This window comes from Callithrix jacchus, chromosome 14 (assembly GCF_049354715.1).
Source record: "Callithrix jacchus isolate 240 chromosome 14, calJac240_pri, whole genome shotgun sequence".
NCBI lineage: Eukaryota > Metazoa > Chordata > Mammalia > Primates > Cebidae > Callithrix > Callithrix jacchus.
Window position 1 is genome coordinate 34,104,976 of NC_133515.1, and position 19,889 is coordinate 34,124,864.

Sequence of the window (19,889 nt, forward strand, 5' to 3'; positions counted from 1 at the left end):
CAGAGTTTCCCCCTGTCACCCAGGCTAGAGTATAATGGCACGATCTCAGCTCACTGCAGCCTCCACTTCCAAGGTTGAAGCAATTCTTCGCCTCAGCCTCCCGAGTAGCTGAGATTAAAGGCAGGCACCACCATGCCAGCTAAGTTTATATTTTTAGTAAAGATGGGTTTCTCCATGTTAGTGAGACTGGACTCAAACTCTGGACCTCAGGTGATCCACCCACCTCAGCCTCCCAAAGTGCTGGGATTACAGGCGTGAGCCACCACGCCCAGCCTTCAGTTTGTCTCTCTTAAAGAACAAGGGGAAGCATGCATTCACAGTTTGGAAGAGGTGTAGTGGAAATCTAAGCCTAGTTTACTGACTTCCAGTCCAATTTCCTTTGCACTTCACCCTTATTGCTGAGCTGAAGCTATAGACATGTATAAAAATGGTGATAAATAAGTGAATTCCCAAAATGAGAAACCAACACTGGAAAGACCATAAGGCTTCCCATAACAAACTTGCTGATGTGTTCAAAATTCCATCTGTTTCCCCTCCCTTTTAAACCACCTTGAAGCTAAAAGCCATGGGTTTCTAGCCATGCCTCCTGGCAGAAAGTACTGAGAGCTGTCAGTATGCATACACAAATAGAAGTTATTTTCTTGAGTAATTACTATTGCTTATTAAGTCACTGACTCCTGATTCTTGCGAATATTTTATTCATTCCTGATTTGGCAGCAAAGAAATGGCAGCAAAGAAACATTTTATACAGGAAACAATTTTACTTGAGATACCTAACACTTCCTCTTTTGTTTATAGGCTTCCCATGGATGTGGCCCTCCCCTAGGGAATGCAATAACTTTTAAATTAAGAAATAGTAATTGATCTTATAGTAGTTTTATTTTATTTTCTTTTTCTTGTATTTTGAAAAAACTATGTCTGAGAGATATGCTCTCTTCTTGTGCCTTCTAAATACGTGCATCAGGTCCTCCCCACCAAAGTAAGGGACGTTAAAGAGAAGAACCTATGAAAACACGTTTGTTTGGTTTTTCTTTTCATCATGGACAGAAGAAGCAAGAAATGTATAGTTGCTGAGCTATTGAAACAAGCTGGTACTACTGCAGTTAGCATTGCATTCATCTCATTAGAACAATACACCGTAGATCTATGTCGCCACTTTCACAGGATGGAGAACGTGGTTGCCCATATAGCCTAGAGCACTGAAGGAGCTATTAATAATCTATCTTTGTAAGTCACAGCTATATATAGGGCAAATGCTGGGTTGGACTGCACTATCATCCACTTTAAAACCAGTAAATGTATTGGAGGACAGGATACTAGGGGCCATTATCATTACTTCTTTTCTGATCATGTAACCTTCAAATAGGCTTCTTTTCTTTTTTTTAATGTATTGGATTAAAAAATTCTCTCCTCCCTTCCTTCCCTTCCTTCTCTTCCTTTCTTTCCTTCCCTTTCTTCCTCTCTTTCCTTCCCTTTCTCCTTCCTTCCTTCCTTCCTTCCTTCCTTCCTTCCTTCCTTCCTTCCTTCCTTCCTTCCTTCCTTCCTTCTTTCCTTCTTTCTTTCCCTCTTTCTTTTTTCTTTTTTTCCTTTCTCTCCCTGTCTCCCTCACTCCTTCCCTCCCTCTCTGCCTCCCTCTCTCCCTCACTTCTTTCTTTCCCCTGCCTCTGCCTCCCAAGTAGCTGGAATTATAGGCACACACCACCATACCCAGCTAGTTTTTGTATGATCAATAGAGATGGTGTTTCGCCATGTTGGCCAGGTTGGTTTGAATTCTTGACCTCGAGTAATCTGCCTGCTTAGGCCTCCCAAAGTGCTGGGATTACAAATGTGAGGCACTGAGCCTGGCCCTGGATTGAAAAGCTCTTAATTCATTAAGAAATTCTTGGGATCATTAAGAAAATCTTGAAAGTCCTAATACACCTATTAAATACATTTTATTTATATTTTAAAATATTCTTACAAAGAAAGGTTTAGATCCAGAGTTTTCAAGAGTTCTACAAACTCCCAAGAAACCAATATATCTAATTATATACAAGCTGTTTTAGGAAACAAAGAAAAAACAATCTCTAACTCATTATGTGACACATAATAGTAAAAAGTCTCCACTGAAAGTACTAAATGGACATATAGTCGAGTTTCAGGTGGGGCAGGGGTCCTCTTTTGTTGCAGATGGGCAGTCTATCTTGGAACAGGTATAGGGAACTTGGTGAAAATCAGTTGATACACTGCCCATTCATCTTATCTATTTATTTGAGAATTAAAACCGCTGCATAAACATTGACAGATTAAGCAAATATATGATATTTTGGACACACTTATACTAAGAAACTATTTGTCGGTTATCTACACTTAAGTTTAACCGGGATCGTGCTTTTATTTTATCTCACAAACCTCTATGTGAAGCTACTCTGAGTTGCCCCAGGTCCCAATAGTTGTCTGCCAGCATTGCATGCCTGTTCAAATGAGGGCATTTGGCCAATTACTCCATTTCTACACAAGATATAAAACTAGATGTAATGTCAGTGATGTAGCGAGTAATATAATGATCCGAAAATATTTAGATTCATTGAAAATTTGGTCTTTCTTCTTTATTCATGTAAGTGGTCCTTTTCAAATAAACCATTATTTATTCATTCAATAAATATTAACAGAAATCACGCCAAATATTGTCTTACCAACTCCAGTCCTGACTGAGGTGAGAATGTGTTTCCAGCCCACAGGATAAAAAACCCACTGGGGTGTTTGTCATAAGTATGCAAGAAAGCGAGTCTATTCAGACCTGTAGGAACAAGGCAACTAACCACGTAGTCCATGGGGTGCTCCTGGTCCTCAAATCTGTGTGCTACTTGTTCATGACAAGGCAGGCACAGAAATTGAAAGAAGGATTTTAGAAAAATTTATAACAACATGACAATTTTTATTGAATCAAAAAATTAAAAAACCAAAGGTCTTCCATATGTTTTTGTTTTGTGTTTTATTTTTATTAATTCATTTTTTAAAAAATTAATTCCTAGAATAGTTTTAGATTTACAAAGTTGTTGTGTATAGATGTACTTGCTTTTATTTTCTGAAAGAAATTATAAACAATTGGTATTGTTTCTTTTTTAATGTTTAGCAGAATTCACCAGTAAAACCATCTATACCTGTGTTTTCTCTTCTGGAAGGATTTAAATTATTGAATAAATGTATTTAATCAATATAGGCCTATTGAGATTAACTATTTCTACTTGAGTTTTAATGATTCGTATCATTCAGGAAACTGATTTGTTTTATCTAAATTACAAATTTTGGAACTTAAAGTTGTAGTATTCCTTTACTGTCCTTTTTTAATTATTACACTTTAAGTTCTGGGGTACATGTGCAGACTGTGCGGGTTTATTGCACAGGTATACATGTGCCATGGTGATTTGCTGCACCCATCAGCCTGTCATCTACATTAGGTATTTCTCCTAATGCTGTTCCTCCCCTAGACCCCATCCCCTTATTATTTTGTAAGGCCCCTCTTGATTCCAGTTAATATTTATATACTTTTCTGAAATCTGATTTATCTGAAGTTAACATACTACTCAAGCTTTCTTTTGATTAATGTTGGATCCCAGTGTGTGATGTTTCACTGCCTGTGTCCATGTGTTCTCATTGTTCAACTCTCACTTGTGAGTGAGAACATGCAGTGTTTGGTTTTCTGTTCTTGTGTCAGCTTGCTGAGGATGGTTTCCAGCTTTGTCCATGTCCCTGCAAAGGAGATAAACTCATTCTTTTTATGGCTGCATAGTATTCCATGGTGTACTATGTATGTGCTACATTTTCTTTATCCATTCTATCATTGATGGGCATTTGGGTTGGTTCCAAGTCTTTAATCTTGTGTATAGTGCTACAATAAACATACATGTGCATGTGTCCTTATAGTAGAATGATTTATAATCTTTTGGTATACACCCAATAATGGGATTGCTAGGTCAAATGGTATTTCTGGTTCTAGATCCTTGAAGAATCGCCACACTGTCTTCCACAGTGGTTGAACTAATTTACACTCCCACCAACAGTGTAAAGCGTTCCTATTTCTCCACATCTTCTCCAACATTTGTTGTTTCCTGACTTTTTGATGATTGCCATTCTAACTGGCATGATATCTCATTGTGGTTTTGATTTGCATTTCTCTAATGACCAGAGATGATGAGCGTCTTTTCATATGTTTGCTGGCCACATAAATGTCTTCTTTTGAGAAGTGTCTGTTCATATCCTTCACCCACTTTTTGATGGGGCTGCTTTTTCTTGTAAATTTGTTTAAGTTCCTTGTAGATTCTGGATACTAGCTCTTTGTCAGATGGATAGATCGCAAAAATTTTCTTCCATTCTGTAGGATGCCTAAAGCTAACATTAACAAATGGAATCTAATTAAACTAAAGAGCTTCTGCAGAGCAAAAGAAACTATCATCAAAGTGAACAGGCAACTTACTATTTTTTTTTTAATCTGTGGATTCTATAGTGATGACCTCTGTATTATGTTCCTATTGCTACTGTAGCAAACTCCCTCAAATATAGCTGCTTGAACAGTATAAATTTATTTTCTTTCAGTCCTGAAGGACAGAAGTTATAAAGACATACAACAGGTCTAAAATCAAGGTGTTGGCATGACTTCTTCCTTCTGGAGGCAAGAGAAGAAAATCCACTGTTTCCTTTTCCAGTTTTTAGAGGCTGCATGTGGCCCTTTCAGCCATCTTCAAATAAAGCTGCATAAGCTTTTGTCTTCCCTCTGACTTCCTGCCTCCCTCTCATAAAGACCTTGTGATTGTACTAATGCATCCAGAATAATCACCCTATCTTAAGATTCTAAATGCAATCAGGTCTACAAAGTCTATTTTGCCATTTAAGATAACAACATATTCATAAATTCTAGGATGGTGGTCTTTGGATGGAGAACATTTTTCAGCCTACCTTGATGTCTTTTTCATTTCTGATATAACTAAGTTGTACCACCTTATTTTATTCATGGTTAGTCTTTCTAAATTTTATTGATCTTTTAAATCAGTTTTTTATTTTATAATCTTTTCCATTGTTTTTCTGTTTTTAAATTCATTGATGTCTGTTCTATTATTATGTTTCTTCTGCTTGCTTTACAATTAAATAGCTGTTATTTCTCTAGTCTCCTAAAGAGCAAGATTGGATTATTTATTTTAGATCATTTTTTCTTTTCTAATATATCCATTTAATATTATACATTTTCTTCTAAGTACTACTTTCATCATATAACACAAATTTTAATAAGCTGTATTTTCATTTTTTTTAGTTCAAACTTTTTTAAAAAAATTTCTCTTTCACTTCTGTTTTTCATGTGTTATTTAGAAGTGTGTTATTTTATCTCCTAATATTTTGAAATCTCCCATCTGTATTTCTGTTTTGGAATTCCAGTTTAATTCCACTGTGATCTGGCAACATACCTTCTATGATTTCTATACTTCTAAATGTGTTAAGGTGTATTTTGTGCCTGGCAATGTGGTCTATCTTTGTAAATGCTCCATATGAGCGTGAGAAAAATGTGTATTATGCTGCTGGATGGAGTATTCTTTAAGTGTCAGTTAGAACAATTTGATTGATAATGCTATTCAGGTCAACCCTATTCGTAATTTTCTGTTTACTTGTTCCATCAATTGCGAAAGAGAACTGTTGAAGTCTCGAAGTGCAAAAGAAGATTTCTCTAGTTCTCCTTGTAGTTCTATAAGTTACTGTCTCATGCATCTTGTTCGTTAAGTATTGTTATGTCCTTTTGGAGAATTGGCCCCTTTTATCATTTTGTAAGGCCCCTCTTGATTCCAGTTAATATTTATATACTTTTCTGAAATCTGATTTGTCTGAAGTTAACATACTACTCAAGCTTTCTTTTGATTAATGTTGGCATGGCATATCTTCCTCCATCCTTTGATCATACCTGAGGATTTGTATTGAAAGTGGTTTTATGATAGACATTATGCAATAGGGTCTTTCTTAAAAAAAAATCCCTCTGACAATCTCTTTCTTTCAATTGACACCTTTAGTTCATCGAAATTAAGAGTGATTTTGATATAATTGGAATAGTGTTTATCATATTTATAACTCTTTTCTGTAAGATCACTTACTCTATTCAATGTTCTTCTTCCCTTTTTCTGCATTTTCTGGTTTTAATTGAACAATTTATATGATCCTATTTTATTACTTTCTTATATCTCAAGTGTATTTTATTTTAAAGTTTTATAGCAATTGCTATAGAGCTTGCAATACACCTTTACAACTAATGCAAGTCCAATATCAAATAATATATAGTACTTTACATATAGTGCAGAAACTTAGAACAAAGCACCCCATATTTCTCCCTTGCAACCCTTATGACATTACTGTCATTCATCTCACTTATTCATGTGCTGCCCTCACTGAAAACAGTTACTATATTTTCTTCAAGCAAATGGTTGCCTATTAGACTGATGAAAAATAAGAAAAACAAAATATTTCATTTAACTTTTTTATGCCTTTTTAATGCTCTTCTTTAAGTAGATCTGAGTTTCAGACCCATATCATTTCCCTTCTCCCAGAAAAAGTTCTTTCAACATTTTTTGCAAAGCAGTTCTACTGAAAATGAATTCCCTTTTTTATTTGTCAGAGAAAGGTTTTTATTGCTCATTCACTTTTGAAGGAAAATTTTGCTGGCTATAAAATTCTAGTTTGGTCATTATGTCTTTCAATCCATTAAATAGTTTATTTCAATCACGGTTTCTGATGAGAAGTCTGTTCTAATTTTTGTCCTTGATCTTCTGTGGGTAAGCTGTCCCCCAAACTCCCTGGATTCTTTCAAGATTTTCTCTTAGTCTTTGTTTTTCTGAAGATTGAATATGATATGCCTAAGACTGGTTGTTGGTATTTATTCTACTTGCTGTTCTCTGAGCTTCTTGGATCTAGGGTTTGGTGTCTATCATTAATTTTGCATGATTATTATTACTTTAAATTTTTCTTTTTTTCCTTATTTTTTTCTTTTTCTTCTTATATTGTAATTATATATATGTCAGAGTTTAAAAATTATCCCACAGTTCTTGGATAGTCTGTTCTACAATTTACTCAATTTTCTCTTTGCATTTCAGTTTGGGAAGTTTCTGTTGACCTATTTTCAAGCTTACTGATTCTTTATTGGCCAGGTACAGCCTACAGATAAGCCCCTCAAAAACATCCTTTTTGGGAGGCCAAGGCGGGTGGATCACCTAAGGTTAGGAGTACAAGACTGGCCTGGCCAACATGGTGAAACCTGGTCCCTACTCAAAATACAAAAATTAGCTGGGTGTGAACTCCCAGCTACTTGGGAGGCTGAGGCAGGATAATCACTTGAACTCAAGAGGTGGAGGTTGCAGTGAGCCGAGCTTACATCACTGCACCCCAGCCTGGGCAACAGATAAAAACACAATACTTTGTTTTTATTACATTACTTTTGATGTGTAGTATTGTCTTCTGATTCTTTCACAGAGTTTCTGTTTTTCTGTGTAGATTATCCATCTTTTCCATCATCCATTTTTTTTCATCAAAGACCTTATCAGATCAATCATAGTCATGTTTAGTTTCCTGTCTAATAGTTCCAAAATCTATATTTGAGTCTGGTTGTAATGTTTGTTTTATCAGAAAAATTTTTGGTTTCTCTTGAAATCTTCATGTGATATACTAAGTAATAGTAACTGAAGTAAAAGACATTTAGTGTAGGGTTTTTCATTAATCTCACTAGGATTCAGTTTGTGTTTAATGATTGCTATAGTTGTAGGTGCAAGAGGCTTAAAATTTCTCTCGTGTTCTTGTCTCTCCTATTGCCTTGTGATTTTCTAATAATTCCTGCTTAAATAGTGTACCTTGCAGCTCTTCAGTTGTGATCTATTGTCATTAAACTGGATCCCTATTGATGTGGTAGTGTCTGAGAAAGGGGAAGTGCTATATAATCTTATGATTAAATCTCAGTATTTGTGTAAGTCTATGTCCCAGGGCCACGACTTTCAAGAATGTTTCTTAGCTCTCTTTCTGTTAGGTAAGATGAGAAGGCTGGATGTGGCTGGGGTGGAGGAAAATGCACTCATGCTCAGGCAAGATACGATGCTCATAAGGTCTTTTTACCTGGAAGTAGGCTTTTGTTATTGAGAATGCTCTGGGCTCATTTAGAAATGGTTTCTTTTCTTCTCCTGACAAAGCCATGAGGGATTATTCTTGACTCTCTACCGAGAGAACCTGTTGGGATTCTTGAAGGTAAACTCCATGGAAGTGTGAGGGCTTTCCTAGGAATGCAACTTCCATGAGTTTCTTGCTCTTAATGACAATCTGCACTGAACATCCAACAATTTTTCAAAATTACCATTTAAATGTTTCTAACAGCTTGTAGCTCCAGAGGCTTTTGCCGCAGGTAAGTGGAAATGTAAACAATTCTGTGCATTCGGGTGCTTTTCCAGATATTGGGGCACTAACTTGCCCTGCTCCCTCAGTTTCCCATTAGCCCAAAGAAAAGTTGTTGATTTTAAGTTTATTCAGAATTTTCTTGTTTTAAAGAAGAGAGTAACAGCTTCCAATGCTCTTTATGTCAACAATGTAACCAGAAGTTTAAGTAATTCATTTTTTACTGCATTTTATAAAAGTCACCATGCAAGATGGACTGCAAATTAAAGAAAAAAGATGATCCTTCATAGAAAATCATTGAGAAGTTCTGTTTTAAGTAATATCAGACTCCCCGCTAGGGCTGACTGTATCACAGCATCAGGGACAACGTGTGGGCAGTGAGTGTGAGGGCAAGAACTGTCTTCATTTATTCATGAAACAAACCCTGCCTGAGCAGGGCTTACACCTTCATCATAAATACACGGATGGGATGCTCATACAGTAATTTCCCCTTAGGCCTGGGTGAAATTGGGAGGAGCCAAGACTCAGTGTTTTGACGTTCCCCCAACTCCTCCTTCCTCTTCCAAAGACTCTTACTATAAGAATAAAACAAAAGCATATAAGTTTAAAGTAACATTTTTATTATTATTCTCTGAGGTCTTAAGACATGGAAGACAGAGCAGAGCTTGAAATGAAGGTGAGGAGAAAGGAAAAAGAAGGAGGATCATGATGAGGTGGTCAGGTGTTTGGGGAGCATATTCGCTTTCAAGGTGAGTCTTCACACTGGTAGTATGCCCATGATGAGCTGCACACCAAACCCAGGCTGCTGACTTTTCTCCTGCCCTAGACCTTGAACTTGCAGACATAGGGTAATGTTGAACCACAGTTATAATCTTTCCACTTCAGAAATCCTAGAGAGACAGAATGTAAAACCATGGGGCTGGAGGAAACTTGTGAACCCAGTGAAGAGGCATCCCAGGTTTCAGCCTAGGATTTAAAGGTGCTCTCTCATCATCACCAGTATCTCAATCCAGGGGAAGGAGACTCAAAGAAAGCAGAGATTAGAGGAGATGGGAGAAGACACATCAACACTACATTTCCTATCTGGAAAGGATTTCGTAAAGGTCAGGGCTAGAAATGGGGTGGAAAGTGCTGGGAAGAGGCAGCTCTTCTGTGTCTTACCTGTGCTTCTTGACAGGCTCCCACAGTGGCCAGGGTTTGTGATGGTGGAGGGATTTTTCTCCCATGCAAAGTAATTCATCACATCAGTGCTACTCCACTCCCATCCATCTCCACCCAGCTCAGCACCCTATAGAGTAGAGGAGGCAGCTAGGTGAAAAAAATAGCCACTGAAGCTCTCTTTGCATGGCTCCTTAGCTGTTAACACCTGATTCCCTCCCCAGCCTCAGGAATTTTGGTCTGCTTGTCCAGATGCTGCCCTAGAGTCCTCTGCAATGGAAGCTCTTCCTTGACTCCTTGTTGTTATTAGCAAATCCCAGCCAATAAACACAAGATCTTTGGAACCACTCAAGGTAATATGCTACTTACAGAACAATAATTGGTGTAGCATTTGTGATTAGCCTGTGAACCTCACAGATAATGTCTATTCTGTAGGGGGGTGCAAAATTGATCCTATTTTAATTTAGAATTCCCTCAGAATAATAGATGCAGATTCCCTGAAGCTCATAAATTGATTTGTAAAGATTCATGTGAGAATTATATAAAAAGTTTTACAAAAGTCTGATTAATTTTATCTAAAGATTAGAGACCTCCACAGATTTCAGCTCTTCGGCTGTCTCATGGACTTTCTTTTCCCCCAAATGTTCCCCAGAATCTGAGCTCCAATGTTCTCTGAAGTACTTCCTAGGCAGGCACAGGGGACAGGGATTGGGCCTGGGCAACAACAGCGGTCAGCGTGACAGGTAACAGAGAGGAGAGGATATACTCGCACCTGTGTGGGGTCATGGAGACCAATCCAGACATAAAAGTAGCCGTGATTAACGCTCTTGACCAGGGAGGACACAAATGATCCCTCCGCCCCGCTGAGCACAGACACCAGGTTTCCAGAGGGCCGCTTCTGGCAGGCCAGCTTTGAAGAGGAGAAAGAGAATGAGAGAGAGCTTCAGACCTGCTGGGGGAGGGCAGAGCAAAGGTAGGTGGGAGGATGACTGTGTTAAAGATAAGTGTGTTCCTCCTCATTTCCAAGGAACTTTCCTGAATGGACACCCTCCTCCCCCTGAGACCTGCATGGACTTTCCCCTGTCACCTCCAATCCCACATCTAACCACTCACATCTGCATCTATCCAGGATTTTGGTGATGTAAACAAGGCATAGCAGTGGGAGCCATAGGCCTTGGAGCCTTTGGGACAGCTGATCCGCGGTGAGGGCAGTTCCTGCTGGGGATCTTCACCTGCAGTGGAAGAAGAGGGATAGGGTAAAATGAAGAGTGGGGATTGGGGTGGGAGAGCACCTTGGGGAATACCTAGGCCTGTCCTTGGGGAGGAAGACTGCATTCCTGACTCCCCTACATCTTTCCTCATGTTTTCAGAAGTTCTTTATCTCAAAATAGCCTAGCAAATGGGGCGCCATCTAGTCTCTTATTACCCTTTCCCCTTATTCAACCATTTAACACTCTCTTCACTCTGGGCTGTCTCTACATTGTGTCCTCCAATTATTGTCCCTCACCTCATCTCATTACTGACTCTCCACACCTTCCTACCAATGTATATTAGAGTGCACTGACTAAAAAGAAGCCATCTCATTCCATTGTTAGTGGACCAACGTGGAGTCTCCTTCTGCAAGTTAACCTGAAGGAAGGAGTGATGATGCAGGAACTGCAGGCAGGCTCATTAGACACCACACCATCACCTCACATGACATGCAGGAGCCTTCCACCTCTTCTTAGCTCTGAGCATTCATAGAGAACTCAGTTCTAGAGGCAGAGGAATCTCACCTTGGACCTGAGACAGGAGCATGAGGCAGGAGATCAGCATCCAGGACAAGCTGGGCAGGGCCATGGGAGGCAGCATGGTGTCTTCGACTTGAGGAGGCAATCAAGGGTCACTAAAGGAAGAGTGATTAGTGGGAGAACACGCAGAGACTCTACTGCTTTTTGTCTTTTTCCTTCTCTAGTCCCCTTGGAATAAAGTGATATTGGTCACATCTGTCCTACAGTTCTGAATGAGTTATGAGTCTGTGTACTCCTCCATCCCTGAGCCCTTCCAGGCTAGCCTTGCTGAGTCTTAGAGCTCCTGTGCTCTCTAAGGAAGAGACACTCCCATGTTTCTGTATCATGTGAGGTGGCCCCTCCCTGGATCTCATCTTGTCTCAGCTCTTACCTCTCTGGTGAGATCTGGTATGCTTTGTCTGGTCAGGAAGCACTGGGTTTTTATAAGAGGATCTCAGGGAGGGGCATTGGAGTGAATAATGGCCATGTGCAGGCGGGGCCAGGGTCATGGGGAGGCCTTGGCATTGGTTCAAAAGATATCTTTTCAGGAAGGAGATTCTTCCTGGCAAAGGCTGGGAATTGTCACAGTTGTTGCCGTTTTCCCTTTAGCAGGTCAGCACTTTCCCCACAAACAGTTGAAGTTTGCACATTTCCCACCCTCTTCCAGATATCGTCTGAGAAACTTATGGGAATAAGGGCAGTCTTGTGTGAACCTGGTATTACATAGTTTAGAAAATATTATGGCATTACATAGTTAAGAGCAATGTCAAAAGTGTGCTTTTGATCAGCCTGCCAGGAACTCGCTTCTGTAGGCATGCATGTGAATTTCTTTATACCTTATCTCGTAACATTTAAAATAAATTAATAAATAAAAATTGGGAAGGCTTTGAAATTAGAAGTATTGGTGAAGACAATGTATTATTGAGATAAAGAAAGAATAGAAACCAGGAGAGGCAGCTCTGGTTCAGATTCACTGTTTCAACTTTGCAGCAAGATGTAAAGGAAGCTTGAAATAATCTTGTGAGTCAATAGGCAAGCCAAGGTCTTATGGAACAGCAGTTAAATAGATTTGCAGCTACCTCTGTGTGAGAAGACCAAGAGACAGTTCCTTGGTTTATTGTAATTCTGAGCTGACAGTTTGATACCTCAGAGTAGAACCCTTTGATTATAATCTGCGTACCTGTGGGAATCTTCAGGGCCTGTTCAGAGTAGCTGTGCAGTTATAATTTTCAGAATAACATGAAAATATTATTTGTCATTTTCACTATGTTGACATTTGCACTGATGAAGCAAAAGAAATGGGGGATAGAAGTTCTGGTGCCTTAACGTTAATCAAGGCAGTGGTACCAAATTGTATTGCTCATATCCATGCTCCTGCAAGAAACAAAATAAAGGCAGTTTTGCTTGAAAATGCCCTTGAACTTGATGAAGTAGAATAGTAAATTGGCTTCAGTAAATCTCAACTCTTGAATATTTCTAGAGGAAATATTCTAGATGACTAAATGAGAAGTTGACATTCTAAAGCTTAATGGTTGTCTTGGGGGAAATAATTTGTAACACTGAGTTTTAATTCACTATTTCATGGAATATCATTTTTACTTGAAAAATAAACCCAGACAAATTTTACTTATTGACATATAGGTAATTTGTTAACATGTTTTCAAAAATGATAAAAATGAATGAGTAAATAAATATTTTTAAATTTTATATATACATTATTATAAATATCTATAACTGACATAAACAAAAATTTGTGGTGGGGTCCTCAATATTTTTTAAGAGTGTAAAAGTGTCCTGTGATCAAAACAGTTTGAGACCTCTGGTTAATATCTAGCTGGCAATGTCCAGAAAATATAGGAAATGGAGACAGTATTATATTACAATGCAGGAATACCATCATCAAAATTTAGAAGGTGGGAAATTCTAGAGGACAAACGAGTACATTTCCCCAGCAAGTGAATTTAAGGAAACAAAGCAACATATCACGAACCAGGCTTGGATCCTGATTTGAACAAATTAAATTAAAAAAAATTAAAAAACATTGGTAAAAGTGAGTATTTGATAATGTTAAGGGACTATGTCATGTTCAGATGTAATTATAGTATTGAAATTATGTTATTTAAAGTATCCTTATCATTTAAGATACATAATACTTACAGATGAAATATGTTATTCAGGATTTACTTCAAAATAACCTAGCATGATAGAGTTAAAGAAAGAAATAGATAAAACAAGAGAGGCCTTGAGGTCATGATAGTTGTTGCTTGGTGGTAGGTACGTCGTGATTTATAACACTATTGTCTTTGGAATTTTATCTAAAATATTGGGGGAAATTTTGAGAAAAGGAAAAATTCAGGGTCATCATGAGAAATAAATTTGAAGACCAATCTGACTCAAGAACATAGGTTCAAAGTTCCTGAACAAAACACAAAACAAATTGAATTCATTGATATATACATTAAATTAAGAGAAAGAAGAGTTAATCATGGAAATAATGATAGTTTATAATGATTAACTACTAGTACAACTTCCAAGTTCAGAAATTCAAAGAGAAAAAATATATAGTCATTTTAAAAGAACAAAATCATTAAGTGAAATTCAAAACCCGTTAGTAACTGATAAAAAGTCTTAAACAGGAGTTAGACAGGAATAGCTTTAACATGGTAAAGAAGTCTGTAGAGACTCAAAAGTAAAATACTGAAAAGACTTCCTTAAAAATCAGGAATATACAAGTGTACCACCCTCATTGATTCTAGCATGCTGTAGAAAGTACACTTAGAAAAGAAAAAAAAAAACTAAATAGGAAATGAGTAAATAAAGTTGTCACTATTTGTGTATGATATGCTTTCTCCATAGAAAACCTAGAAGACTCTTCAAATTAATTGTTAGAATTAGTGAATGAATTTAGTAAACAAGAAGAAGGTGAGATCAATATACAAATCCCAATTGAATGTTTATATTCCAACAATAAGGTTTGAAAAGGTATTTTTAAGAAAAATACTATTTTTAATAGAAAGAAAAATATAAAGAATTTAGAAACATATCTGGCAAAAATAGTCAAGACCCCATGAAACCTTTTCCAATTTAAAGAAGACTTTAATATACGTACAAATATATCATGTTTTAGAGAGACAGATTCAATACCTTGACGAGGTTACTTTTTCCTACACAGATGGTCCCCGATTTATAATAGTTCTACTTAAAATTTTTCTGTCATACCATGTTGGGAAAGTGATACACATTCCCTAGAAACCTTATTTCAGATAGTGAATATTGATCTTTTACTGGGCTAGCAATATGCAGTATGGTACTCTCTCAAGATGCCTTAGCATAGGCAGCAAGCACTGGCCCGGTGGACGCCATCATGAAAGTAAATAGCTGATACTCCACAGTATACTGTGTTTTTCAGAGGATTTTGCCCAACCGTGAATGCAGGTGGTGTGCCTGGGGGCTATCTTAATAGCTGGCTATCAGAATTGGAACCTAGTAGTTAAATAGTTAAGGGCTTGGCTCTCTCTCTCACCCTCCTAGAAGACCATTTTTAATCTACATAATTCAGTTTGTACACAGGAGGAGGAACTTAACTCAATTTTGTCAAGCAGTCCTCAAATTTCAAATAAACTTGGATGTATAGTGGGAGCAGAAGACAGGGTGTTTATGTTCAATTGTCTGACTCTATGGCCCTACCTATTCAAAAAGGTTCAGTTAAATATGAATTTATCATTACTCTCCCCTTCAAACTTTACTGGTGATTCCTCCATTATCTACTCTTCTGATTTCCTATTGGTACACAAAAAACTATCCCAATGTTAGTGGCATGAAACAAATTATTATTTCTCATGTCTCTGTGAGGTAACTGGGGTTGTCTGGATGGTTCTCCCTTGGAAATTTCTCATGAAGTTGCATGTAATGGCTGGAGCTGGGGCCACACAAAGTATCGAATGGACTGGCCTTCAAAGATGATTACACACATGGGTAGCAGTTAATGTTGGTTATTGCCTGAGCACTCAGACGGTACTGCTAATGAGAATTACAATGTGGTGGCCCTGTGCCTTGAACTTCTTACAGCATGGAGGTGTCAGGATAGTAGAACTTTTTAAATTGTCGGCATGGCTCTAAGAGGGCAAAGCAGCAGCTGCTGGTCCTTTTGGGCTAGGTCATGAAATAACATAATGCTATTTCCGTCATACTCGGTTGATCAAGCATGAGTTTGTATTCTCAGGACCTAGCACATTAAACCCTCAATAATATAAATAAAGTAATATATTTATTTTCAATAATTTTAGCAATTATGTCAGTTGCTTTTAACCTCAACATGTTTTGCAGGCGAATGAGACTTAGCTTTTAATTTTACTTCTTGGGTTAAATCTGTTATTTTGAGTAGGTGACTTTATTCCCCCTGGACCTGTGTTTCTTGATTTCTCAGTGATGATGTTGGACAAAGACAGCGCTGAGGTATATTCTACAATTTTCCTATTATTGACCAGAAAGCTGGAATATTATGAATGTGGGTTAAGAGATTTCCTGGAAATCAGTTAATGCTTCCATGTGTAAATCTCAGACAACCTTTGGGAAAATCATCATATAATTGCATCAGGCCGTTTGCTCGTGAGCAAGCTTTGGAAAAAGTAAACTATTATAAAACAGTCTGGAAATCGAGAAGTTACAGAGAATTTTTCACTCTATTATTTTGTATTGGCTATTAGAAAAAACTTGTTTCTGAAATGAAAATATACTGACTAAGCTCTCTCTATATATGTGCATAAATGCTTAAAGAATCATAACCCAGCATTTTAGATTAAATAACTTTATTCAAATAATGATTATTTGTTAAGCTCTGTGAGCTTATTTCCCATGAGTCTTTAGAAGAAAGAGCATTTAGTTTAGAGAACTTAATGTGGCAATTGACAAATATATGATAAATTACCAAGGAAGAATCTGATCACTAAAAAACCAAGTTCCTTCAGAAAATCTTTCAAAAATTAGTAGAATTTGAGGGCTGTTGTCTGCTTCTAACTTCTTTTTAATTTAAGGACCAATTTGAGTCCAGTAGGAAGACCAGTTATATACTCAAGACACTAGAATTTGATCTAAATTAAGGAGCAGAATAGAGACCACAGGTCAATGCAGAAATATGTTCTATGGAGGAGAGTGCTCTCATGGTCAGTTTTGAGAGACCATTTTATGAACAGTAAAAGAAAGAATAGAATCAAGAGCAAGAGGAATACAGATCATATAATCTGAGGTCTCTCAAGATATCTGATTTTGTGGATTAGCTGGAGTTAGGAACTTTGAGAAAAGGGCATTTTGCTCCTTGGATCTCACAATTCACGGCCTGAAGTGAAAACAAGGAAAAAGAAGGAATTTTGTAGAAAATACTTCCCAAAACACAACGTGTCACATCGAAAGCTTTCTTCTTTACATATGTCCCTCCTCCTCTTTCCTTTATGTTTGGAGGATCAATTGTCTTTGCTTAGGGGTGAGTGAAGACATGAGCAAAATCCCATTGTAATTGAAGGGAAGACCAGGAGCCAAGGCAAGAGTAAAATGGAGGCACTAGCATGAGGATGAGGCAAGGGAAGTAGGGCAATAAGACATGCTAAAATCAGCTGTAGGCAGAAAAGACGTGGCACGTCTCAAGCTGGGGTTGATCCAAGACAACTGGGGAGAGCAAAGATAGAGTAGTGTTTCTCCTCAGGAGACAGAGTGCTCCTAAGACAGATTCAAGGGGGGGACATTCTCTGGGGACATAAGGGAAAGAGCCAGTTCCAGCACTCAGAATTATTTGGAGCTAGGTGACCCAGCTGGAGTAGGAAACTCAGATATGTGCGATGGAGGGGAGTACTGGGTTGGGCTTCCCAGTAGGATTCGTACTTTATAAATTATGTGAGAGAGCAGGAATGCTTTAAGGTTGTGGTGCTGTCTTTACTGCTCATGATATTCCTCCGGGCCTTCTGATACCCATTCTCATGCACAGTGGGCCTTATGCCAACCTCCAGAGTGAGCTGGTGGAAGGCACAGTGGTTATGCATTTGGGCTCTTAAATTAGATAGACCTATTTCACTTGGTTGTGATGGAAATTAAATAAAATAGTGCATTGATGTCATTAAGCATGTTGCCTAGCATGTGATCACACAGTAAGTGACAGCCAATAATAATATATGCAGTGCCTGGTAGCTCCATAATAGGCAATAATTTTCAGTGGAACAACAGAACAACAAATCTGCAGATGAACGTTACAGAAAAGTGACTCCTCTGAATCATTTCTGTAGCTTTCTTGTTAGTTGCAATCATTTGATTCTATTCCTTAACCTTAACCTTCAACAATGTTCCCTGGGGGACATCAGGCAAGCAGTACTTGTCCAGCCTTTTCCATTGTCTGTATATACTTAAGTGCAATATATTTGTTTTTAAGAAGATATTCCGTTGTTACAAATTTAGGAAACCACTTTATCGTAAACTCAGTGTGACTATGCCAGACTAATAGTTCAGGAGCTCATCCAATTATATCTACCATTTATTCAGCACTAATTTTGTGCCAGGTATTGTGCTAAGAGATCTACATAAATTATCATGTTTAATATACAGAACATCACTATGAGACAGCTAGGCTTACCCTCATATTTCACACAAGGAAATGAAAATTCAGAGAAATAGGATAAGTTGGTCATGGTTCTATAAAAGTAACAGAATGGGGCTTAAAACCCAAACACCAAAGCCATGCTCGTAATCACTGCTACCAGCTTCTTCTGGAGGGAAGAGATTGGGGAATAAAGAAGAAATAGAGTTTTGGCCTTTGCTGCAAGGATGTTTACTTTGACATCATAAGAGAAAATGTTTTTTTCTAAGATATTTAATTTACCATTGAGATGAATCTGACATTTAGAAGATCTAAGTCCAGAAAATCAGATTTCTGTTTTACATGGAGGGAAATTCTATAACCAACAGCCAAGTGTAGTTAGTTGCTTAGCTACATTAACCTAATGCATTCTAAGAAAAATAATGTGCTCGGCTGAGTCATCAGATTCTCTTTACTTATTCAAAGTACAATATCATCAATTCCTTGTTTCTAGAAAATGGCTGATATTGTTCTTGTTTTCTCCATAAGTTTTTCAGAGATACTGTGAGCTCCAACTTCCTTCTAACTTAGACAATGTCTAAATTATCAGTATCATCCATTATATCACTTTATTCTCAAAATTATCTTTACGTTAGGCAGGGCTGGTGTTAATTCATTTCACATTACAAGAAAGAAATTTAGAAACAGGACTTAGTTTATGTAAAAATGCACATTAGTGACCAAGTCAGGATGAGAACTGCATTCTATTCCTGAACCCCTCATTCTCGATGCTAGACTCTGCATTATTTCATTTTGATTAATATTCTTCAGGCATTCAGCAGGAATGAATTAAATTCAGAAAAGACCCATTTAATTGCTCTTTTACTTGGTACTTTTTTTGAATGTTTCACTCCAGGTAATGGATTCATTAATTTTTACAACATCTTATTTGCTTTCCACTAATGAAATTCTTAGAAGGTGATTGGTTGATTACCTTCTCTAAGCCTCATGTAAGGTTTAAATGTCATTTTATACAAAGATATTTACTGCAAGGTATGTTGGCCTAATTAATTTTTGAGAGCAAATAGAAATTGCTCCAAGTCATTCTTGTCTGTAGTTGAACCATGAGCCTTGAAAATGTAGCTGTGATTTCTTGGGTATGTGTTTTACCCACACGTGTGAATTTAGGTGCACATGTATAGGGGCACAGGTTTAGAATGGTGTTTTTTCTTTGTAAAAATTGACATTTCAAGTGTTTTTTGGGTGGTATCTTTTACCTCAGTTGTGCTAGCTCTAGGTAATACAAGAGCTTTATTGAAGTATATCCTGGGAAATTCTCTGAAGTGGGGAGGTGAAAAGAACAGCATGTTTAAAAGGCACAGAACAAACTTAAATTCATGACAGTAAATCCAAGGAAGGGTTATAAACCCAAATCCCTTAAATAGAGCTGTCTTCCTCCAAGGGGATGGATTGAGAATAAATGTCAAGCTTGGGAGCTACAGTGGTGCTCAGAAATTCTTGTTGTATTTGGGGAATCTGAGGCAATATAAGGAAATATCAGCAGTCTTGTTTTCAGAGTCATAAAGGGCAGATTTTCAAAACTAGGCTATGTTCCCCTGCAAAACTCAAGTGGAAATCATAAAACCAAGACTGAAACTCAGGCAAACTGAATAGGCTAACAGTAGGGGTAAAAATAATTTCTTCCAAGGTCACGAGGGACCTGAGGATTTACTCCAACTAAATATTTACCCTTTCTAGTTTAAAGGCATAATAGGAGAATCTGGTGAGACCAATGATGTAGAAATACTTTGGGTAGACTAATGTATCCATGAACACGCATATGGATGATAGTAACATCTTTCTCCTTGACATGCTTATATTTCAAGTTTCATTGTATCCTTATTAGATGACTTGGGCTTGGATTTTTACACCTTTTGATATACATATTACTTAAAAAAAAAAACTCTTATTCAAGGTCAGCAAGAGAACTGAAGTTGTCTTCTACCTCTTTCAAA

General features: G+C 37.5%; 1 protein-coding gene across 1 annotated transcript; it reads right to left on the reverse strand.

The window, feature by feature from the left end:
* Positions 1-8,987: 8,987 nt before the first annotated feature.
* Positions 8,988-11,732, reverse strand: REG3G (regenerating family member 3 gamma). The gene is made up of 6 exons (XM_035272139.2): positions 11,707-11,732; positions 11,322-11,431; positions 10,660-10,778; positions 10,319-10,456; positions 9,550-9,676; positions 8,988-9,278 (listed from the first exon to the last, which is right to left on the reverse strand). Exons 2-6 carry the CDS (start codon positions 11,395-11,397, stop codon positions 9,211-9,213), a joined length of 528 nt encoding a protein of 175 aa, XP_035128030.1. The 5' UTR covers positions 11,398-11,431; positions 11,707-11,732; the 3' UTR covers positions 8,988-9,210.
* Between the last annotated feature and the right edge of the window lie 8,157 nt (positions 11,733-19,889).